This window comes from Uloborus diversus, chromosome 4, assembly GCF_026930045.1.
Source record: "Uloborus diversus isolate 005 chromosome 4, Udiv.v.3.1, whole genome shotgun sequence".
NCBI lineage: Eukaryota > Metazoa > Arthropoda > Arachnida > Araneae > Uloboridae > Uloborus > Uloborus diversus.
Genome location: NC_072734.1, coordinates 70,282,885 through 70,308,498, shown reverse-complemented (window position 1 = coordinate 70,308,498; position 25,614 = coordinate 70,282,885). Strand labels below are relative to the sequence as shown.

Below are 25,614 nucleotides of genomic sequence, written 5' to 3'. Positions count from 1 at the left end.
CCCCCGATGTGGTCTAGCATACAAGTACTGTTTTACACTTTCAGATGCAAGTCGGCACGGGTTGCCGTTGTGCAAATTATATGAAACTTTTTCTCACGATTGTTTTGACACAAAAAGAAAAATACAGGAGTGTATGGCACTTGAAAGAATGACTTTCATTTTTTGAGGGACAACCAATTGTATGCTTTTTATTTACTTATTTTTTGAAAAGTAGCGAAGTAGCGACTACATTTCAAAAGTAGTTTGTAGTTGCTACATTTTGAAAAAAGTAGTTGTAGTTGTAGTTAACTACATTTGTAACAAAGTAGTTGTAGTTGTAGTTCGCTACAAAAAAATGTAGTTTTTCCAACCACTGTCTAATTGCAAAGGTGAATTTCATGCATTGACAAAATATTTTTAATATTTGTCTTCAAAATTTTAGCCACCTAAGCGGTCAAATAGAGTGAAAAACAATTTTTCAAAATAAAATGATAAACTTTAACAAATTATGTTTTGAAATATTTGTGTGAATTGTATATTCTCTGGTTTAGCAATCAATAACTTAGTTTCAGTCAATAATAACAAGGCCTCTTCTTTTTAATTAAAAAAAAAAAAAAAAGAATTATCACTTTAAAAAAAAGCGAAAAAAAAAAACTTCTAACTCTATTTTGCTTTACACATATTTTTAAAATCTTTCCCTTTTACTGAACACAATGATCAGCTGTGCAAAGCTAAGCAGTCATCTTCTTATATATATTTGTTAAAAATATGCTGCGCTCAGCTATGTTGAAAATCAAGAAAATACTTTTTTTTAAACATGTTAAAAAACTTTAGTTACTTATTTAGTTTCAAATTTATACTTTATTACTTTATCACTAATGTTACTTTAAAGTTGCATAAAAGGCCTAAGAAATTTAAAGTCGTGCAAACGCAAACAAACAGACACACACAAAAAATTCAATTTCTGAGGGAAAGCACTTAAAAGTTCTGCTTTTGCTTTTACTCACTCAGCTTGTGATTCGTCAAACCATTTATGGTTTCTTAAACGATCCAATTTTCCTTGTAATTGAATTAGTTTGAAGTTTGGAAATAAGCAATAAAACAAATTCGATAGTTTGGTCATTTTTAGGTTACGTGGCTTTAAATATCTTCTGCAGTTATAGCAGGCAGTCACTGCCTTCAACTAAACTGCATGTAATAGCACCGATGGACATTCGGTTCAGAAAAAAATATTCAAAACAGGTTCTTTGCGCACAGAGTGAAAAAGGATGCTTTATTTTCTCGGACTTTAAAACAAAATTTTATGTCTTATATAAAGATTTAAGACACGCTTCTCTATCGTGTAAAATCTTATATTCATTTTACATAAAAATGTAAATAAGGAGAAAATGTTTAAGTGCTCTGTAGCAGTTTTATAATGCTTTAACTTTTGTGATAAATTGCGTATGTGGGATCAAGGCTCGCAGACCCCTATTAGCATATTAACCCATTTTTATTTCGTTGATATGGGAAATTTTCATAATTACTTGGACCCCTAGCTTTCCATGTGGACTACTTTATGTACCACCAACCTAGACAATAGGAATCCACGTAGTGATGCATGGTCGGACACGCTTTTTTGACGTGATAGTGACGATAAAAAACGCCAGAAAGAAAAGACACGGAGCAGGTTAAGAAAACATGTTTTATTTAATTCTTAGTTCTGCAAAAGTTCCTTGATTTCTCCTTATAAAGGAGGGGGAGTACATTACGGCCCTGGTGTACAAGCCTTTTATGACAGTTCTTGTAACTTGTTGCAAGCATCTTGGCAGCTGTTGGGAAAGTCCGGGACGATCCCGGTACTTTCTCCAACGTTTGATCTTCAAAGAGCCGGACGTATGAGGCCTGCATAACATCTAGAAGTCGGAATTTCGAACAGCTACTACTTGACAATCATTGTCTTTTTTTGCTGTACAAAGAATAATCAACATGTTTTCTATCCTGTTTGTGTCATTAAATTTTTGAGTTTTGTGCCGTCACTACGGTGCCAGGAAAGCATTTCCGACCTTGCATTGCTATGTGGTTTTCCATCGTCTATGTATACTCTATCTCTTATATAATTTGCCACCCCCTGTATGTATATATGTAAAGGTTTAGGTAAGAATTCTAGAAAATCTGCCAACCTAATAGTCTGAACATCCTTTTTGAGCTTAAAATGTTAATAAAGCACTTTTGAAGAAGATTATTTGATGCATGACATTGTGCAAGATCATCATGGCTGCGTACATAATTATGAATCGCTTTCCTTTAACCTTTGGAATCTTAGCTTAAAAAAGCCAATTTTTTTTCTTAATATAGTTAAAACTCTCTTTAAAAATATGCTATATATTTTTTGTTTCATACATCCCATTTTATATATTAATCTCTTTTATATAAAAATCATTGTTATGATTTTTTTTTTCTACAGTGAGACCTCAATGTCATCTCTAAAATTCAAAATAAAAAAGGAACAAAAAACGAAGGAAATAAAAAAAAAAGGGTAAGATTTTTTTTTCGTCAGTTTTGTTATAATTTGCTATGAGTTTCATTACGGAGAAAATGTAAAAAAAAATAAAAAAAGGTATTTATGTAACTATAAAAAAAAGAATATATATGTATCAACCGTTTCAACACTTAATTATAAAACTTCGAATTTGCACATATTTCAAATGTTTTTGGAATGCTAAAAATGAGTGCAATTATTACATAAATATATTAACGGATGCTAATCATCAAAACAAGTAAAAACAGAATCGAATACCATAATTTTGGGTGTGTTGTAGGTAACCATGCATTACAACTTTATTCGTGTTACATTTAAAATATTCATCAAACAAATAAACTAGTGCAATGTTTAATAATACATAAAAATAAACATTTAGTTATGCGTAAAATCTTGTACATTAAAATTGATACTGTGAGCAATGTTTTAAAAACACTTAGATTTCTCTCAAAATACACATTACAAGTATGTAGATACACGAACAGTTATACCAGATTACAATTTCGTTAAATAAATATTCATCAAATGATTAATCACAATTCATTATACTTGAGCTGTTGGCATGTAGTCGCATTGAGTATCATTACGGGACTTAAAAGTGCTTCGCAGTACTGTACTCCTGGTACCTTTAGGACCAGTATCGTACCGCAAAGTACCACAGCAGGATCGACTCTTGATAATTGCCAAAAATCCTCTTCTGAACTTCTTGTTAAAGAATGTGTAAAGAACAGGATTGATACAACTGTTGGAAGCCCCCAGCCATTGCGCAATGGGAACCATAACCATAAGTATCTGTTCCTTTGTGCTGTTTTCCTCGACTGGTCCTCCAAGCTTGACCATAGTGAATATAATATAAAGTGGCAGCCAGGAGAGAACGAAGAGTACTACTACAACTACCATCATCTTCACAACCTAGAAAGTATTAAAAAACATATTAGGTTAATTTTCTTGATTTGAACTGCTGAAAATGTTTTGCTATAATTTTTTTTAGCATTTATGTTATTTTATTGTTTCCCAACAAAAGTCAAATAAAAAACTACTTTTCAAAATATTGTGTAAGTGATGCAGTGTGAAGCAAAGGGAAGTAAGTGCACTTTTTAAAGTTTCGACTAAAACGCATATTAAAAAGCTTTCATAAACTATTTCCCCATCCCTTTTTTTTTACAATTTTGGCACTTACACCTCCTGACTTCTCACTTCGTTAATTGTTCCTCTCTCTTCGAGCTTCCGGAATAAATAAGTATGATGACTGGAATGTTGTAGTTCAATTATGATAAAATATTTCATCCAAAAACTGATTGTTATACCTTTTCTTAATTAAATTGAAAAATAGTTTTTTTTTTTTTCAGCATTACATAACAAAATTTAGCATTTAGTTTATTATGCACATACGAACAAGGAAAAAAGTGGAAAATGTTCCCTTTTTTATTGGGCAAAGTAAAAAAGAAAATAATTTTCTAATGAAATATTTTCTTTTCAATTATAGAAAATATTTTTAATCAAATAAATCAGTAAATAAAAGGTTAAATGAATAAATGAAAAGATACCAAGACAATTTATTGAAAGTTAAATTAGTTAGTAAATTGATACATAACGAAAAATAAATGAACAAGGAAAAGTGTAAATGAATAGGAAAATAAGTGAAAAAATGAATAAATAAGTGAATCACTAAATGGAGGATTGTAAATGAATGTATTATCAAACGAATGAGTAAGTGATTTAGTAAATGATTGAACGAGTGAACAAAAGAAGCTATTTTACTTCACCCTGCATGTAATTGACTGATTATAGAAAATATTTAAAAGACAAATATGGTTAATATTTAACCAAATAAATATTTCACAGAGCATTAGAAGACTTTGATTAATATTTAAAATGTTAATAATAAAATTTTTATCAATTTATAATAACAAAAATCATTTTTGACTTGCACCAAAATATTACAATACGAGTATAGATTTTAGAAAATTGCCTGCATTATCATATGCTTTAATCTTTGGTGGCATTTTTTTCCTGACTGTAATGGATTACATGTGCTACTATATAGTTAAAATATTAACTGATAGGTGGCACTAAAAGCATAGTAAATATTTCACCATTTCACTTTGCCCCACATTCCCCTACTATCTATAAAAATACTGATTTTTAGGTAATTAATTTTAAGTACTTGAAACGTAAAGTTCCACGTGATGTTAGATACTCGGAATTGATATTCTAGACACGTAACATCAAAACTTACAAGAATGCATTCATTTGTTTTAGAAGTTACACCGAAGTAGGTCATCCAAAAGTAATTTCGTCCGTATTTTATGGAAGTTGAAGTGAGTTTTGGTTGTCATCGAAGTGATTAGTTCCTCTAAGGTCCTAATTTAATAACGTTGCTCGGATTTCTCTTTTAAAAAATGTGGGAGTCCCATAGTCTTTAAAACTTTGTTTTATGTAAAAATAGGCTGATTTCCGTCAAGCATGTAAAATTAACATACAATTGAAAACAAGTACAAGAGTTGTACCCGTGTTAATTGAGCATTGACCGAGGCTGTAAATTACATCCATTGACTTAAACAGGCTCAGGATACGTGTAGGAAATTTAAAGAAAAAGAGCGAATTCTTCAATGTTCTTGATGAATTGTTTCAATTCCAATATGATTGCTGAAGCTCTTTCTCAAAGTACTTTAAATTCTTAAGTTTTAACTTATTGTTTTAAAGTTTTTCAATATTAATATACTAATGCATAGAAATTTTAAATGATGTAGGTCTCTATATTTTATAATGAGAGTAACAGACCTTTTTAATGTGATCATTAAAAAAAGTCAAATTTCATTTCATCTGTCCTGCTTCTGTTATAAATTAGATATTTAGTTATAAAAGATATTAAATGACGTCGCGAATGTGTTTTAAGTCGGTTATTTTTCGGAGATATTTTTTTTGAATACGATTCGACTTTTTAACTGACACAAGTACTGGTAAAGTACTTAAGTTTATTTCAAAATAGCACTATAAAAAGCTGTAGATTTCGGCTGTCGGTTTAGAAAGGCCTTTATGTGCAATTTTGAAATCGAAAACTTCTTTTGCTGATACATTCTCTCTGTTCCGCAATCAACAAACCATTTCAAAATTTTAAACCAAAACATTTCAGAAGGATTGAGATTTAAATTAAATTGAACCTGTTCAATCGTTGAAAGAATCAGGATGGATTTGGAACGGCTGTTAGATGATACGTGCGAAACAAATGCAATAAAAGGTAGACATTTCTCTATCCGATTTGTGCGTTGGAAAATGTTCTGTATCAAATTTGATACTTCGACGACCCTCTCTTCCAATTACAACTCAAGATCTTTTTGTGAAACTCAAAAAAGTGATGGCTTTATGGCCTAACGAATTGCATTTGCAAAACTTTCGAGGATGTTATTGAATAATCTAACCATTACTTTGTAAGTATATAAAAAATGGACTTATTTGTGAAACGGATATTTAATGTAATAGCCACTGTGTTAATAATTGTAAAACTTTGACACGACATTGATATTTATGTAACAAAAAAGGTCCTCAAAATTGAAACAATAAATTGGGCATTGTCAATGAGAAATAAAGACAACGTTACGTTATAGTGATCGAATGAATGTCAATAAAAGGAGGGAGAAGGAAAACCTTTTTAATTAATGCTTCCGCTTATTGTGTTAGCATAAAACAAGCTAATATCTCAAAATTTTTAACCGAAAGAATGGTTCGAAACTTAATTTTAATATAAAGATATAATGTTGTTAGTTTAAAAAAAGAAAATGATCTTAACACTTGTTTTAGGTTTCCTTTCTTATATTTTTTCCTTTCGAAAAATTGTTTCATACTAATTGTAAGATTAAATAACATTAAACCTACAAGTAAATTTTGAATTTTGATTAGTTTTAATTTTGATTCCTTCAAAATAACTTTCATCTTCTTTATCAGCTGCGATAAGTTGAGACCTAATACCTTGTTCTTAACTATCGTAAATCTTTATTCCATAAAAAAATATTTTTTCGCCGATTGCAAGATGTGATAAGGATGAAACTTGAGACTTTTAAATGTTGCAATTTTGCTCTCTTAAAATCAGCGCTACTTAGAATCATAACGCTCTCTCTCAAATCTCTTAAAATCATACTTTTTCAGTTACCCTGACTTTAGTTTTGTTTCCTTTCAAGACATTTTAAAAACTATTTCCCAAAATGGTTTTTCGGTTATTGCAGCTGACGAGAAAGATGAAACTTGTTTACTTTGGTTCTTAGTTTTAATTTTGCTCTCACACATTTGCTTTAAACACATTTTCATTCTGAGCCGCAAGCACCACCATGAGATTCGAAGTTCTATTTAAAAAAATGTTACATTATAAATGTTAGCATTACTATATTAACATTACATAAAATACGTTTTCTTCAGAAGAAAAAAAAAGAGAGAAATATATTAAGCACGTGCACTCAGCCAACTTTTGCTTAAAGTAAGATGTTCTTCGAAATCATGAATTCAGTTTAAGTTTAGCATCTTGATAATCATCTTTTTTGCCTACTGCGGGTTGCCAAATTAATGTGGAAGTTCAATACAATCATGATTTGATACACTAGTACTGAAATCCAGTAAAAAAATATCTCCAGTTATGTATATACTAGACGCCAGGGTGGCTAGATTTCGCCAACCGCCTACACCTTTCATCTTATAGCAACTTGTGCAATGAGCCTGCGGCGTGCTGTTGTACACTGCCTTCGGTGATGTACTTAGGAAGCATAACCCCCTCCTTACCTCCTGAGGTGTTACAGGTATTAATGGGAAGTTCATAAGTTTTCGGCGCAGCATAACTCTAACTTCACCCTCTTTCGCTGGAACCATTCTAAGTTCCGCACGAGCCTTTAATTTTCCCCAAACGGAAAGGATAAGGCAGTTAAAAATCATTCAAAAAACACGCCTTGCTAGTTCTTCCACTTCCGCTTAAAACCAGACAATCTGCCAGCTTTATGACCTTGAAACGGAACGAAGGAATTAGCGAAAAAATGGAAAAGAAAAACAAACTACCAGTAAATTTGGAAGGAAGAACGGAGAGACATCAAAAACGTTTTTGTTTAATATCTCAGCTAATTAAAGTCGTAAAATTATGCGACTTAGCCAAACACGTTGTCTAAAAAAATTGTGAATCTATCGGTACTTGCTTCGATGGTCAGCTTTCTGTCGTTCGTCAGGAGTAACGATGGCATAGATACATAGTTTCACTCACTCGCTTTTTAATATACCGAACAATATGCAAGACATTAGGAAAAACTGATAACATCTTTATTACTAATAATAAAGCTGAAAGTCCCTCTGTCTGTCAGGATCTCAGTCCGGATCTCTGTCTGTCAGGATCTCTGTGATGCGCATAGCGCCTTGACCATTCGGCCGATTTTCAGGAAATTTAGCACAAAGTTAGTTTATAGCAGGGGGGGTGTGCACCTCGAAGCGATTTTTCGAAAATTCGATGTGGTACTTTTTCTATTCCAATTTTAAGAACAAAACTATCATAAGATGGACGAGTAAATTACGAAATTATCATAATGTAGAACCGTAACATGGGCACAAGCCAATTGGCGAGATACGAAATTTTAATAACGTGGAACCGTAACATGGGTACACACCAATTGGCGAGAAAATTCACCATACATTATTTGTAAATATACAGGCGAACCAAAAGACCTTTTAATTTTTCTATTACGGGCAAAGCCGTGCGGGTACCACTAGTCATTAATAAAATATTATGTTGTACACTCTCTTTAGCCACTGTGGCGTACTTCCTGTACAGTTTGACTCTTTCTTTTTTCTAAGAAGGTGAAACAAAAATTATTAAGTTTTTAAATAATTAACCGAGTGTGTATTTTTAATTGGACATTTGTATGTGTGACGTTATATAAGGTGTGACTTGCCATAAAGTTTTAATTGGCTACACATCAGGCAAATTCCTTGGCTAGGGAAATTCTAGGATATTATCTTAGACAAACAGTAAAATTGATCTTACTTTTTGTTAAGGTGCATAATCTTGCAGAAACATATAATGAGAGCATATACAACGTGACCCCGGTTAACTTGCATTACCTCTATTTTCGCAACTGTTAGTTTTGAATGCACCTTCCAACTGGATAAATGGTCAACATAAAAACCGATTTAAGACATTAAATGTTTGAAGTGAAAATGAAAGTTGATGAAAAAAATACGAAATCAAACTTTTTATACTGGCCCTTGGTTTATTAACTGACATTTAGGGAAGTAATCTCAATTGAAAAATAATTCCATCACAAAAAGGTGGAAGCATTGGGGAGCCAAGCTAATGAGATGTTTGACAAAGTTGTAAGGGACCATATGCAAAGCATGAGATTGAAACTGATCATTCTTTCAGAAGAATGACAGCTTGTCGAAGTAAACACACAAACTATCATATATCTTTTTTTTTCTTTGCTATTGAAAATAAATGAAAATATTACGCTAGGATACGTAAAAAGCTAGTACAAAAGGTCGTACAATTTGAAAAAACGCACACTAAGCACGTATAATGGTAACCCATGCTAGCCGCTGCATTTCCACCCCAAAAGGTATATTGGACTGATTCGAGATTAAAATGGTGTAAGTCGCAAAACGCTGCGATTCATATCTTGGTGAATGTCAAACATTTTGTGTTTAAATTATAAACTAATGTGATTATTTCCCTCAACCAATTATTAACTTAATGGAGGTTATTTCCCTTAAAGGAACTACAGTTCGTTTAAACGATTACAAACTTCGTATTTTTTCACTAATTTACTTTTTCGCTTCAAACTGTCAACATCTTAACTCTGCTTCTTATTTTGACCATTTTTTGCAATTGGAAGTAAGCATCTATGGCATTAGATTTGGTAAAATATAGTGTCAATTTATAGTTCAAATGTCTTTGGAACTAAAAACGTATCCTGAATTATCCTCACTTTCAATTTCGATCTCTGCATCACTAGATCCGCATTTGTGCCTTTGGTCTCTCCCGGGATACTTCTGCGGCACACTTTGATCCAAATTGCTACGTAACAGAAGGATATGACAAAAAGAGGCAAGATGTAGCACAGGCCGAGATTAGCAATGAGAAAGTAGAGAGTTTCGGAATGTTCCTCTGGCCAAACCTCGCGGCAGATGTTCACTTCTGGAAGGGAAGGGTCCATGGGCTCCAGACGAAAGTATAACGCCCATGGGAGAGTTATGAAGAATGAAAACACCCATATGATGATGATGATCCGACGAGCATTGCTGGTTGTCATCTGACATCTCAGAGGATAACAGATTGCCAGAAATCTGCAAATAATTTCAAAGTTAAGCTTGATTAACGACTAGAAATAAGCACAACAATCAGTCAATACATCTGTATATACACATTGCGTGTACACAGCGGAAAATATCACATTTTCCCCTGGTAAGAATCAGTTTCCTTTCAGACCCTCAGAGGGAAACTTCTGTTGGGTAAAACTAAGACCGTGGTACGTTGGTCGGGAAGATATCGGAACCGTTGCTGGTGGGTTCCGGGTTAGATGCCAGTCGAAGATCCTTAGGGTTCTTTCATGGTGACTGGTGCACGTTAACCATGTTCGTGGTCACTTGGTCCTCCAAGCTCCCATTCCCGATCAATGCTTCGTAGAGCAATGGTTCCGCGATTGCTCAGATCCTGGTGTGGATCAAAAAACGAAGATCACTTCAGGATTCAATCGGTTAAACCGCACGTAGTGGTAGGTACGCGGGTGTAGTGTAGTGTTGTGGAGTAGGGTTTAGTATTGGACAAACAGCATTCTGCATCTGATAAGATGGCATCTGATGGGCAAAGAATTTAACGACCCCATTACAACTCGCAAATTTAATTTCTGGTGTCATATTCCAGACGGTTGACAGCCGAGAGGGGGGAGGCTTCCCACGCAGTGACCCTACTGCTTTAAGTATTATCATTTTTTCCCCTTTTTGTTTCAATTATTTAACTTTACCAGTCTTCATTTCCAGTCCTCATTAAACATTAAACATTCCTCATTTAAAATAAATTTCAACAAATGCCAAGAATGTATGGTTTACGTGTAATTAGATGAAGTTCTTCAAACTCCTTCTTCCACAAAATGCCTTGAAAATTTTAATTTTCTAATTTCATGCAGTATTTTAAGATGTTTCAACATTGAAATTCTTTACTCTTCCAGATAAAGTTTAATGTAACACTTACCCGGGGCAGTTTAAACTCGACTTAATTGCTTTTACTTCGCCGTCATTTTCAAAAAGTTCTGCTTAAAGAACTTATTCTTAAATCTGAACATTTTGTTTAACTTAGCAACAGTTGTATGCGGAAAACCATAATTTCTTTTGACGGCCGAAAAGTTTTATTAATACATCCTTTGCTGCCAGTTAATTGCTTAAAGCAGAAGCTCATCACGAGGGTTAAGCTATTTTTAACTGGGAAAACTACTATAATGAACAAGAAAGGAAATTTTCTCCTTCTTTCTTTTTATTTTTTACTTGGCAGCTAAAAATTTCATTGTATGCAAGATTTTTTAATTTCTCTTATCTTTTCTTTTATGGAAAATTTTCTTTTTAATATCCATTGATTGTATTGCAAAGTTCACTAGCGGAAAAATAATGCTTTCAAATGAAACAATTCTTATGATGAATTAGCAAAAAAAAAAAAAAAAAAATGAGAATTATGACAGTATTAAAAGTACAGTGACTTCCGCTTATAAGAATTGCGTTTGTTCTAGACAGTTTTGATTTCATAAAGCGGTTGATTCAATTAACCGGCGTCCAAAGTAGTAGTTTTTAACACATGAAATATTCAAACTCCATCATATGAAGTTAAATTTTGCAGGATAAATAGTTTTGTAATTAATGCAATTTATATGTATCTGATTCAAATCTAAATATTAATTGAATAATTACTTAAGATTTTTTTGACTGCCTTTTGAAACTTTATTTTTTAAATTTGCACTTTTTTTTGGCGCGATGAGAGAAATTTGAGCTTGTAATAGCATTAATGCTTTGGATTACGCCATTACCGGTGCTGTCGGAATTGTGTTATAATAATTCTTTTAGATTGATTACTTATTTAATATTTTTTAATATTTTGAGCTCTTCTTTCCCATCTTATGCAAGTAATGTGCTATTACATCGCGAATAATTGTCAGGGAGTATTTTTGAAGATTCTCTTCGACCAAAATGTATCTTTCAAAAGATTTTTAGAGAATTTTACATCTATGAAAACAAATGTTGTGGCTCTTTTTGAAATTTGCAGAAAGCGACAAGAATGGGAGCAAAACTTACAGCTTCAGAGCAAAAAAGATTAGAAAAGAAACCCCCCCCCCTATACCACTACTAGCTTTCTTGATACATCAAAGTGCTTCAAACTTTGCTCCTTTCGTATACAAAAATTCCAGATATGTACTCAGACTACTTTTTACATTACATTTCTTACCATTCTCGTGATTTCGTTCAAATGTTTTTTTTTTTTTTTTAATTTAGGATTTTTACTGCTGTCGCCTTAATTTAATTACACACAAAACCAAGTTCTCAGCATTTTTTTTATTTATTGAATCATTGTGATCTTATTAAAATGTCCAAATTTAAACATTTCCGAGAACTACATAAACATTTTGTATTTGCTTTCATTTAATGAACGCTCTTTTAATGCAGGTGCATTAAAGGAATACTTTTGATGAAATCGTGAAAAATACATTTATAAATTTTTGAGTGTTTTTACTTGCATGGTAATTAACGTTTAAAATCTGAAGCGCAATCAAAATTTTAGAAAACAAGCATTTACTTAATTTAACTATGTAAGAAATAATTAAAATCATACTTTACTAATTACGTCAATGCTTTGCAAAAACGGTTTCATACGTGCTGTGAAACGCAAAATAGATGTAGGGATTAAAAGCTCAGTCATTAAAATAAAATTAATCGAATGTACAAGTTTTCTTTAAATATTTGAACATTCATAACTGACCTGTCCATAGAAATGGCAACAAGTGTGTTGATTGAAGCACTGACTGATACTCCTTGAAGGTAGGAAACACTTTTGCACATGAACCAACCAAGCATCCATGCTGAAAATGGAAAGGAAATGTACGTGTTAATGATTTAATAATTATCTTAATCTATAAAACACTTTTTTATCAAAAAAAATCTGATTTAAGGTAGGCGAACACAATAATTTTCGTTAAAAAAATCGATTTTGAGATTTTGAGAAATGTAGACAGCCCTGGTGTTCTTCTTCCAAAATCCGCAATTGTTTTTTAAAGCGACGAGTTATTGAGAAAACTAGACGAAATTTACTCAACTCAAATGCACTGCTTATAACTGAAATTTACTTTTTCTTTCTTGATTTTCTCATAACCACGTTTTCAAGTTTTTATTTACGTCAACAGCTCTAGCGAAGAAAGTAATAAGTTGAAAGATTTGAAACTTTGCAAACATGGTAATTAAACAATTTACTGTGATATAAACCTCGAAAAGTTAATGTACATGCAATATGTGGTTATGAAATAATGATTAATTAAACTTAAGGGGCAGTAAGCACATTTTTCGGGGGAAATTTTCAAACATTTACCCATAAAACCTGTTTTTATTATTTTAAAATTGGAGGGTCATATCACTCTCTGGTATCTCACAGAGAGATAGATGCAAAAAGTTTTTTAAATTGTGAAAAATGAGGGCATAGGAAGTGTTAAAGAAATGGTAGTTTTTTTGCTAAAAATATGTTTTTTTTTTTTTGAAACAACATATCGAAAAAATGTTTTTCAACAAATTCGTAGTCAAAATATGATATTTATGTCAGGTTCAATAATCGTATAAAGTTTCAGAAAAGTGCAATAAATATTGAAGAAAAAAAAATATTCAGAGCCTTCGCCTAATTTAAAAGAGAACACTTCGACTTTTGATATTAAACGTTGAAATTTTACAAGTTCTGATGATGTTACACATTTTTGAACTTAATGCCGTTCCATTTGTTTTCCTGTAATTGATTTCAAAATTAGTTACATATACACTCAGATTAGTTTTCAAGATCTTAAAACACATTAAGTAACATAACTTATTTTTCAACAGAAAGAGGTTAGATATTTTTAAATTCGCTTTCTAAATATATTTTATTTAATTTTAGAATGAGATCTCGTAGTTTACATACTTCTGCTAAGATAAGAAGGTTTATCGAAAGCTAGTAAGCAGTATGTGCAATACAAAAGAAAATTTTTGCTTTTAATGAAGGTATTCTTATTATTTACTTCTATTTTTATTCGCAGCGGGAGTAATTGATTTTGCGCTTTAAAATGCTTTTTTTATCGTGATAATATACATTTTAAATTTCTAATGTGATGTTCAGCAGTAAATTTTAAAATTAGGGGCGGTAACTTACTGCTCCAAGCTTTGCCTTCAATTCATAAGTTGAATCGCAGCATGCTGCGAACATTCGCTGGCGACATAAATTTATTTCATCTACCACTTTTCTGGCCCTCTCAGCTTCAATGAGATGAATTCTGCCTCCAGTTCGGTTATTCACTATTCCTGACTGAGGAGTTATAATAAGAACGAAACTGCAGTCAATGGATGTGATAAACGGGCTGTCTAATATATTGCATGTACTAATTCTGTAATGTTGTGTTTTTAAAATACGTATACTTATGTTTTCAATAGCAGATAGATACTTATGTTTTCAAGATCTCAGATTTTTTTAAATCTGTATTAATTGCTTTTATAATTACAGAGAAGAAAAAACAAAACTCGGAAATGACAGTACATGAAATGATTGCGTTTATATTTTCCGTTTCTCCCCAATTTAATTTTCCTCGTGTCATTAATTGCTACAATATTGTCCACCTTTCGCAGTGAGAAAAAGCAATTACTTCCTCTCAATATATGTTGTGGAGGATCATCCCCAATGCCTGTGGTACATTTTCGCAATTTGTCATCACTCGGGTTCTCATTAACGTCCCATTTGTCAAAGTTTTTAATGGACAAAACGCTCTTTATTATGCAGATTTCTCATTAACTTTAGAGGTGCTAAAGCGTGAAGTTTTTTTCCAACAGATTTATGTTTCATAATGACTTTATAAAGTAATTATACTAAATAAGACGTTATGCAATAGCAGTACAATTTGGTACTTTTCTGTTCGTCCGACTTAATGCCTTTGACTTAGAGTTAGAGATCATTTTTATTTCATAATCTGGTCTTTGCAAATTAACTTAAATACTGTTATTGAATGTGTTTTTCAGTGCCTTGCTCTATTCTGCTTCGAGGTATATATTAGAACCTTAAGTGAGAAAAAAAATATATAGCACACTCCAGTAAAGTTTTGTTTGTCTTACACAAATAGCAATTGAGCCTGAGAAATAGCGTTTTTATGTTAGTCATATGAGGCAGTGAGAAACACAGGGATGTAAGTAGCAAAATCAAAAATTTGTAGATAACCAGTATAAATGGTAAGTGAACCTCTCCTCTGTCTTGGGGCAAGAAATAGTACTAGGCGCCCCGGCAGGTTATATTATACGGCATGATTTAGAAAAAACTTTTCAATGAAAGCCTACTTAATACCTTATCTTTGAACGCATTTTACTCAAAACTTAAAGTTTTTCCACTTACATCCCTTTGGTTTTCACTGCTTCATATGTATATATCCACCAATCAAGCACCTTTCAGCACGAACTTTTAGGTTTTATCTTGCGGAAACTCCATAAATGAGATTGGAGGCTAACGATTGCCTATGAAGATGCTTTTTACCGAGGAAGGTGCTGCAGTGTGTGTAAGCATAGTTTGTAGTTAGACAAGTTATTTTTGTCTCCAGTATATGCACTACTAGCAGTACCCGCATCGCGATGCCCGTGCTAAAAAGTTAAAGGAAGTCCGTTTAACAAAACACATCCACGACCCCTCCCCCGCCCCAATTCTGATGTAAAATAATCATTTTTTCTTCCTAAAATGCGTACACACCTTTTCAAATGACCTATTAAAGTCTCTTAGGAATTTAAAATTGTTGGCCAAAACACATAAAAACATTAACAGTAGCTTTAAAACTCAAAATAATCCTTCAACTACATTAGTCATCGCTTAACGTGCCAATCAACCACGCTATTGTAACCCTGCTCTTTTACGAGTGAAGCTACTTTTTTTTCCCTGCAATTTAAAAGTGTTTCGCTAAAAACAATTCTAGAATAAAAATGTTATAAAGAACAATCTCAATTAAATAATACAACAAATAAAATTATTTAGTTAAATAAGTAACTATTTGCAACAAAAAGAACAAAAACAACCGTTGAAGAAATAAGGAAAACAAAACCCAATAGAAAAATCGTACAAAATCAAGTTACATACCTGAACATAAAAAAAAAACGCATTCAAAAATTTGTTTACTCATCACAACAGCGTAGCGTGGGCATGGTTCCTCGCTGCTATCGAGACTTTCGACCGGCGCCCTCTCAAAGGATTAACTTACCCCGCCATCTATTAGGAATTCATAGAACTAAACTTACCCCGCCATCAATTAGATGATGAGTTAATTAGTCGGAGATGAGTTAATTAGTCGTTTAGGATTTTCCCGGAACGTTCCCTCGAGCTTTGTCTCATGGCTGACTTGAACCTACGCCCACTGGATCACGAAGTCCGCACATTCAGGTCGAGCCACTTTGGCTGCGCATTTTCTGCATTCCAAGCATTTTATATTATAACATAAATTTTCCCATTTTCATAACATTTTTTGTTGCTGCTCCTCTCCTATTAGACATAGCATGATGACCTATAGCCTATAGCATTCCTCAATAAATGGACTATTCAACCCAAAAAGAATTTTTCAAATCGAACCAACAGTCAGTAAGTTGTAATAGTTTTGTCACATAAAAGGTATGCTCAAGCTATCCTTTTCCAATAAAAGTTCTAACATCCATGTATTCAGGGGATCAGCAACAAATTGAGAGGAAAACAAAAAATGTTTTTTTGATCATCGTTCATCGTAAACAGCTGAGAATAAGCTGTAAATTTCAGAAATCAGTTACCTTACTATGTACAATTATTTTGCGTACTTTCGAGGAAATATCAGATATTCATGAAGATATAAGCACTTCTTTTAGAACTATTAATTTTGTTTTAAAATGTTTGGCAAATAGCGCGCAAAGTTTTGCATCAAAACTTACCAAACTTTCAGAAAACTTGACTGCGTATAAAATAAGTATAATACCAAAATTTGAGGTAAAAAGTTGAAAATTTGATGAAATATGGACATTTAAAGCAATTAATTTTTCAGTGCGCAGGCGCGAAGGATAGCAATTTATAACTTTTACTAGCTGATCCAGCCACGGGTCGCTGTGGCTCAGAAGTCATCATTTTGGGGCAGTCAAATTAATATGTAAAATAATGCTGAAAATAGTTTAGCCCATTTCAAAACTTATGTGGTTGAAAATGTGTGACCTTGGGTAATGTAAGTACTTATTAAATTTATAAAACACTAACAAATGTTTCTATAGTAAATGAAATTATGTACTATACTTATGCTTAGTAAATGTAATTAGTACTGTTACAAATTCTGTAAATAGTAATTATTGTAGTAACGTAACCTGTAAATAGTTTCCCGTAATGAATATACAGCCCCTATACATTCGGCTGAAGTATACGGTCCCCTATTTTTTATTGATAAGGTTTGTGAATAATAATAAAATAACGGTCTACGATTTTCTAGAAGCATTTGGAATATTGTGGAAACTTTTCGATGTTTATAAAAAGTGTCCCGCATGATAAAATGTCAGTTTCGATTGAGAATTTGTACTGAGAGTGTAGTAGCTCTGTTTATTGCGAGGCATTTCGCTGTGTTGTTTTTCGCATTTCGATCTAAATACGTGTGTAACCGTTAAGCTTACGGTGCTGATTGATATTTGCTTAATTGCTGATGATGAATTTAGCAGTTGTTAACGATCTTTCCTGTACATAGTGTAAATAAATCTCCTGTGTGTTCTCAAGAACTGTGTCGTCTTTTCAAGAAAGTTGGAAGTCGCTCCGGATCCGTTACAGTACGTACTTCGGCCAAACATGCCCAGCAATTTGAAAATGATAGGTTACGTATGGAAACGTTAATTTAAACATTGACCAAATTACACTCTCTGAGTGTACAATTATTCGTTTCAGCTTTAACTTTAGCTTATGACTTTCTCACAAAATATAATACATAAATTCAAAACTTATAAAAATTAAATTTTCTAAATGAGGTAGAATACACTAATTTTGAACTATTGTTTTTTTTATTATTAATATTATAATTTTTTTAAACTGGAAATTATCTTAGTACTTGTTTGTGCAAAATGTTCTGGGTTAACCTATCGTTTGTTATCATGAATAGAATTGACGTTTTTCCCACACGTGAGCAGGCGACATATAGTTGCCCATGGGAGAAACACGGATTTTCCAAATCCAAACCGACATTGTTTGCCCTTGAGATCTTTTTATGGCTATCGCGAAAGATTAACGAATCAGAAATTGAAGCAATCTAAATGAAAGTGTAGATTCTGAAGCTAAAAATGGAATGCGTAGTAACAGGAGGATTTCTAATTCAATTTTTCCCGTTCCTAAAAGCGTTGCTTCGAGAGCATTTCTGGTGTTTGATAACTATAAGTGTACCGTTGCACTAGCTAGGTGGGTTTAAATTACGGAGAAGGATGATTGGTAAACAAATTTTGAACCGGAGATTGTGTGGTGGCATTCCTGGTATATCCAGAGAATTAAAAATTCTGTTGGAATGTTTACAGTTTATCCGGGAAGATAATCTCAATTAATTATCTTTTCGTCTCAACGCCGCGCCGTTTGGTTTGTTATAAATATCTAATGGCAACGTTAAAACTCTATGTACTGTTAGCCAACCATCTAACAAAGTGGCGGAAAGTCCTTATGATGCTATTTTCATTTGCGAACATATCTTAGCAAGACCTAATGGTATTTTAAATGTCTCGCAAATAAACAGAAATGTTTTCCACTAAAATTCAGTAACCTTCCAGAAATTATCCTGAAATACTTCTGAAGAATTCAGTAATCTTCCAAGTTAAAGCCGGTCGGGTGTCTGACAGCCAGAAAACTCAGGTATTATTAAAATCATAGCTTAGCACCTTTCAGCTTTTCCAAGAAAGCTACAAAAACATTATTACAACCATGGCCAATGCAAAAACAGAACCTCACTCGCCTGCCATTCTTGCAAAGTTACGGGATCCAGAAAATTATTACGATCTCATTCGGAGCTTAATTAATCCGGACGGGTCACAATCGAGTAGAATTAGCTGATTTTTATACTGGTGGGAAAAATATTTTAACAACTGTTAGAAGTCTGCATTTGTGCAATTTGTAGAAATTTAGGAAATTTTTGGGCAAATATAATTATTTTCTCAGGAAGGGGATAAAAACCTGTAAAATCTCGAAACGTTCTTCGGAAATAATCAGGAATGTTTCGGTTTTTTTTACAGTGCAGATTGCAAACGATGTTCGAGTTCTTTTGATTGATTAATTTACACCGCCATCTAATAGGAATTCGTAGAACTAAACAAGCTATTCACACCATTATTAGGAAAGTAACATTTAATTTGCAATAATAAATGATAAAAAGTATCCTATCTTTTTAGATGCGCCAAATTACATATAGTTGAGAAATTTTATTGAAATCGGTTCAATAGTTTCGGAGTTTACCCCGAACATATATCGTGACACGAGATTTATATATATGTATATATATATATATATATATATATATATATATATCCAGAAAATTACTCCTTAGAAAAAAAATAAGGAGAGTGTATTGCAGATTGCAAAACCCGCTGCGGTAGTCTCATTGCAATATTGAAGAACTTCTATATGCTTAAGGAATGCACTCAAAACCTTTAACTTTAAGTGCACACTATATTTCTAGAAAGAATAAAGCTGTAAAACCTGCCATTATTTATATCTTTGGCACAACTGTAAAAGAGGCGACAGAAAAATGGATGAAACATAGGATGACTCGCATGACAGTGCATAAGTTAAGCTGCTCAAGTTTTGAATGTCTCTTTCAAGTGAGAGGTAAAATTAACGAAGTTATCACACTTTTAAACACTTTTACTGAGCCTGAATTAAAACACTTTTACTGAGCCTACGACTTGGTGAACCCAAGTAGCACTCACACCTTGCAGTAATGAACCAAATGCACTTATTCAATGACCAACCTTTATGCAACAACAAGGGTATTCTTGATACAAGTTAAAGTGGTTACAGCAAACAATACACTGCCATCGTTTTTATCCGAAATGTGCAGTTCTTTTGCAAAAAACCATGCATAAGAGTAGCAAAATCTATTTTAGAAGATGACGAATGTGTAATGGGGATCTTTCACAAAAGTGGAGCCACAGCACGTGTTTTCATCAAGCGCATTATTTTTTGAGCAAAAATACTTTCTCATCCGTAGTAGCGATGCTTTGTAAAGATGCATTGGACTTTTAGGGCACACTTTTGCGTGCCAAACAGTAATTACTAATTTGAATTTGACTTTGTAGTGCTTTTCAATTGGTGTATGGAATTCAAAAAAACTACTCATTCAAATTACAAAAGCAGTTCTTAGTAAAAAGCGCAACTATTTCTATTTTTAGAAATATAAAGTGATCCCGCGGGATTGGAAATCCTGGAGGGGAGTAGCTTGTCCAAGAGTTAATCAAATTCTTCTCATTACATCGCTGATAAATTTCTGAATTTTAAAGATATTGAACTGGAACTTTTTTTAAGTGTTGGGGAATGTAGTTGTGATTTAGATTATAAAAGTTATAAAATGCTATCTTTCGCGCATGCGAAGTGAAAAATTAATTGCTTTAAACGTTCATATTTCATCAAATTTTCCATACTTTAACTTAAAATTTTAGTATTATACTTCACTTGTATACTGTTAAGTTTTCTGAAAGTTTGGTAAGTTTTGATGCAAAATTTTGCGTGTTATGAGTAGTGATGCTCCGGATATCCGTATCCGTATCCGCGGATATCCGAGGGAAAATAAAGATCCGTATCTGTATCCGTATCCGTTACTTTTTTGACGGATCTTAAACGGATCATTTCTATTCTAAAATTTTTTAAATATTTGAATAAAAGACTCTTAAATTCCGTTTAAATTAGGTTTTATTCCCTATTTAAATAATAAAGTATCATTTCAGAAGCCAATCTGTCCCCACTCCCTTGTTGCAAAAGGAAGGTGAAATAAGTTTTAAAAGTGTATATCAGTGTGTCTTTTTGTGGAATTGTAGCTCCTAAACAGATGAACCGATTTCGATAGTTCATTTTTCGTTCAAAAGGTGACTTGATCAAAAGTGTTCTTAGCTTGGCCTCGTTTTTTGTAGAACTTTAATTACCGGAGAGATTAATTAAAAACCGATTCAACGTTTTTCACAATTATGGTAGTAAAAATTTACCCGTTCGTTAAAAATGTTGGCCCTAATTGAAAGAATTAAGTTTTCTGCGTTTGATATTTATTTGAAACTTCTAGCTTATATACAGTAGGAGCTATAATCTTGTTAAGTAAATTTTAAATGCAATCCTAAGCTTTTATACGCGTGATTGGTAGCGATTTCATAGTCGGAAGATAAGGAGAAAAAGCGCAATGATTTTAAATTTTTACCTGCTGTCAGTTCATATTTGTTAAAAAATGTGTGTTCTGACCCGCGAAATTCATCTTAATATAAGGTCGGCTTTCTGGGACATGTTTTGTTCTTTTTATTTTTAATTGAATATTAATTTTTATTATTGATTTGGGGTTTCTGTTATTCTTCATTTTTGTTTTTCTCGGCATCCTTCAAAAAAAGTGAGACTAAATTCTCTATTTACTGTTTGTAAAGGTGTTCCCGGCTCTGTATTTCGTCGGTCGGAGAAGTTAGGTGGAATGGGTCAGCGCTGCATTTATGCTGAAATAAAATGGGAAAAATTATTTCTAGCCTGTCCAGTAGCAGTTTGCACTCTTGTTCCTGTATCCTACATCTACCGATAAAGCTAGAAATAATTTTTCACATTCCATCTAAGCATTAAAGCAGCGCTGACCCATTCCTTCCAACTCTCCCTCAATTTTAACAGAGATTTCTTTAAAGAGTAAGTCATAGTCTTGATTATATTTTTGCCGCAGTTGACATTTTTTGAAGAAACTGCCATTATTCTGACGGGAATACCTCCCGTAACACTTTATACTTGGAGGGGGAATTGAGATCCGTATCCGTATCCGTATCCGCGGATCTTGCCACTAATGATCCGGATCCGTATCAGTATCAGCGGATCTACTTTTTTAACGATCCGGCACATCACTAGTTATGAGCCAAAAACCTTCAAATAAAATCTGTAGTTCTGAGAGATATGCTGATATCTTCCTGAATATCATTGATATTTTCTCGAACGTACTTAAACTAATTGTACATAGTATGGTAACTGATTTCTTAAATTTACAATTTATTCTATTTACGAAAAATGATGTTTAAAAAAACACGTTTGTTTTCCTCAATTTGTTGATGATCCCCTAAATTCTTGGGTGATAAAACTTTCAGCAGAAAATGACAACTGGGATATACATTTTATGTGACAAAAGTTACAAAGGGTCTCGTATTGCCCATGAAATCCCTAAAAATGTAAATTTTTGAAAGTGTCCTGATACATTTGGTCAGTGTAGCATAAAACATGTAACGAGGATGAGAGGATAAAGATAAAAATTGCCACTAAGCAAAGTGATATTTTTTTTTTTAAATATTCAATTAGCATAACACTATGTAATTAATTCATTTTGATCCTTTTTTTTTAAGTTTCGTTCTTTTAATCAGGTGGGATAATAGTTTCTAGAATCAAATAGTCAGCAATTGACGGCAAAAATTCTCTTTCGGAACTCGGGGCTGATTTCATTTTCGTACTTTATCTCCGATCCTAAATAAGTAAACTTTAAACTTTTTTAAACTTCCGAATCTATACTGCTTGATTTCAAAAATATCATTAGGATTTTTACTATACCCAATATGTACTTATATACCGGGGATGAATCGGTAAATTTTCCTGTGCCCGAACACCAACTGAATCTTAATTTTATGTAAAAGATTAATTTTTCCAGAGAATCAATAAGGTACTTGGCCCAAATATCGCTTACCTAAGGAAATCTGCACCATATTATTATCATTTATATTTTCAGAAGCTTCATACAATGACAAAATATCATTTTAACTCTATACTACATGTTTGTAAACCCATTTCAAATATAACTTTTTTTTCCTCTATTTTTTTATAATATGTGCATTTTTTAAATTTTTATGAAAATGTTCCAAATATCGCCTACTTAGGAACTGGTTTAATTTCTGGTCAAAAGGGTTTTTAAAAAATATTTTACTTGTTTACTTAGCTAAGCCATAATATACATAAGTCAAAATACACATCATCATGTAAACTTGGACGCATAAAACACACTCAATATTATTACTTTTACTAACAACAATGAAATAAAAAATCATTACATAAAAACAAAAAACCCGACTGCGTAAAAACCAAAAAAAAAAAAACTTAAAAGAAAAATGTATACGCCAGTAGTTTAGAATGTATTAAGTACTACTGAATAACTACACCGTTGAAATAGTTTTATAACCGTACACAGATAAGACAAATCATAAGTTCAAAAGCAGAATAGAAGGATCAGCAGTCGAGGCTCATTCCTTTTTGATTAAAAAAACCCCGTAAAATTTGAATAGGCCCCGACAGTTGATCCTTCTATTCTGCTTTTGAATTTATGATTTGTCTTATCTGTGTACGGTTATAAAACTATTTCAACGGTGTAGTTATTCAGTAGTACTTAATACATTCTAAACTACTGGCTTATACATTTTTCATCTTAGTTTTTTTTTTTTTTTTTTGGTTTTTACGCAGTCGGAGTTTTTGTTTTTTTATGTAATATTTTTTTTTTATTTTACACTTTTTAATTAATTTTCATTAACTTAGTTATTACGATTATAAGACGGCACATTTCGCAACCTTGTCATTTCATTGAGAGAGTTTGTTTGTATCGTGAGGTTTAGTAAGTAACTTGCGGTGGTCTGAACTACTCATAATTAGTCCCTCTAGGGACCTAACTTGGCTTAAAGCTACATGTGCTTGATCTTCGACAAAATTGCGCAAACTTAAGTCAACCACAGTACAGCTGTATAAACAGCCTGTATAACTCATGATAACGCGAAATCGGAAACGTCCGTCAGTCAAATCTTTCTCGCAAAACTAAAAAAGCCTCTCAAGAAAGAACACGTCACGAAACTCAGTCCTTTGAATCAAGGCAAAAACAATTGCAACATGTTAGAGATGAAAACCAAATTAGTAGGCTTTCTTTCTTTTGGTGCTTTTTGCACAGGTTCATTTTGATGAGGACTACAATCTGAGTGTCTTGCCTTCTTTACGCATGATATATTTTTTATTACAGTACAGAATAGATAAACAGAACACATGAAAGAATTTACATCAAAAAGAGGGGAAAGTACATCCGGAGCGAGGGTGACTTGACCCACCGCCTCTAGTGGGAGAAGCAATCGCTTAGACCACTCGGACACTGAGACCTCAATTAGTAGACTTAGTAAACAAAAAATTCAGGCAGTGAAAACTACCTGCATTTATCGCATGCAGGTAGCGTGCGACACCCAGCTTGCGCCGATCCCAAACTGACAAAATGGCAACTGGTTTTTGAAATGGTACTTTTGATTACTGTCATGTGTTTAGTGACGCTCCCAAGGTTAAGACAAATCGATTGAAGTAAGAATTACCAAAATTGGTCAAGGCGTTTAGCCTGTAGAACGCCACATAGAAACGGACATGCATACATAGACTGATAAACAAATTACCCTCCTTTGCGTCGCGCACGCGCAGTCGGGTAAAAAGGATTTAAGCTGTTTTACTTTTATTTACACACAAAAAATACACATATACTTTTTCTTGAAAACTTTGTTTTTTCTTGGATCACAAGCCTCACGTACTATTTGAAGCAATTGCTGCATTTTATCCACTTCTCACCATGTTTATCTTTAGAGTAGTAGCCGTTGCATAACGGACACTCTACATTATCACTCTCGTTACAGCTGCTGTCTTTACCATCAGTATAGACATAGGTTCGCTCTTCCTCATCTGAGGAGCTAACGGAAGGGTTTTTGTTGTCTTTTTTGGATCTTTCTTATTTTTTTACAACTTTTTTGAGAAACTGCTTATTTTTCTCTTTGGATCTTCGGAATTACTCAGAGAATTCATAAGAGCATTTTTGAACGGTAATCCACTCACAAGAGCTGCGGAACCAGTTCTTGAACTTGGTTTTTTGAATTTCATTTTAGGTACTAGAGTCATCCTTCGGTGACACCAAACATGAAGAGCTTGATACATCTGAAAAAGTTGATGTTGATGTTGATGGTTGGGTTTCGTCAATCAGACTACGTTAAGATGAAGATGGTTCGACATCAAACTCTCTACCTTCCTCTTCACTTCGATTAGACAAGAAGTTTATGTCAGAAAATACTTGTAGATTGTAGGATAAAATCCCTGTACACTGGAAGCCTTTAATTGCAATATCCATGGTAACTACTCTAATGTAAGCTTTTGCAATCAATTGGCCTATTTGATACATTGTCACTGCTCGAAAGGGTTGTTAACCAGTTTTCTATCTGATGTGCGCAAAACGTTTTGAATGGTTTCATAAAGGTTTTGTCAAGCGGTTGCATATGATCTGATGAGTGTGGTGGAAGACAGACATGTGACACTCCATTTTCTCTAGCCATATGAATAACATCAAGGTTTCTAGTATGAGTTCTATGATGAGTTGTATGTCCATCAAATATGAGAAGAGCAGGGTCATCCCCATTGAAGCCTCAACATAGTTCATGAAATGAGCGAACCATCTCCTAAAATTATCAGCTTGAATCCAGACTGAAATGTGACATTATCCAATCGTTCCAGGGAGAGGACACCATCAAGCAGCTCGTGTTCCATCCTCCTACGCAGAAATACTAGCAAAAGTGGCACAAAAATACCTGAGGCAGACACGCACGTTACTACAGTCACAAGTCGTCCCCTTTCAGCAGATGAAATTTTTGTATTTCCCTTTTATCTTCAA

At 33.1% G+C, this 25,614-nt stretch overlaps 1 protein-coding gene across 2 annotated transcripts in view; it reads right to left on the bottom strand.

Annotated features, from left to right (window-relative positions):
• Window positions 1-2,779: 2,779 nt before the first annotated feature.
• Window positions 2,780-25,614, bottom strand: part of LOC129220209 (neuropeptide SIFamide receptor-like) — a 93,295-nt gene continuing 70,460 nt past the window's right edge. For both annotated transcript variants that reach the window (XM_054854574.1, XM_054854575.1), the window contains 3 exons: window positions 12,486-12,585; window positions 9,454-9,811; window positions 2,780-3,412 (listed from right to left, as the gene is read on the bottom strand). In XM_054854574.1, coding sequence (XP_054710549.1) covers window positions 3,044-3,412; window positions 9,454-9,811; window positions 12,486-12,585 — 827 coding nt within the window. In that variant the 3' untranslated portion in view covers window positions 2,780-3,043. The remainder of the gene's footprint in view (window positions 3,413-9,453; window positions 9,812-12,485; window positions 12,586-25,614) is intronic.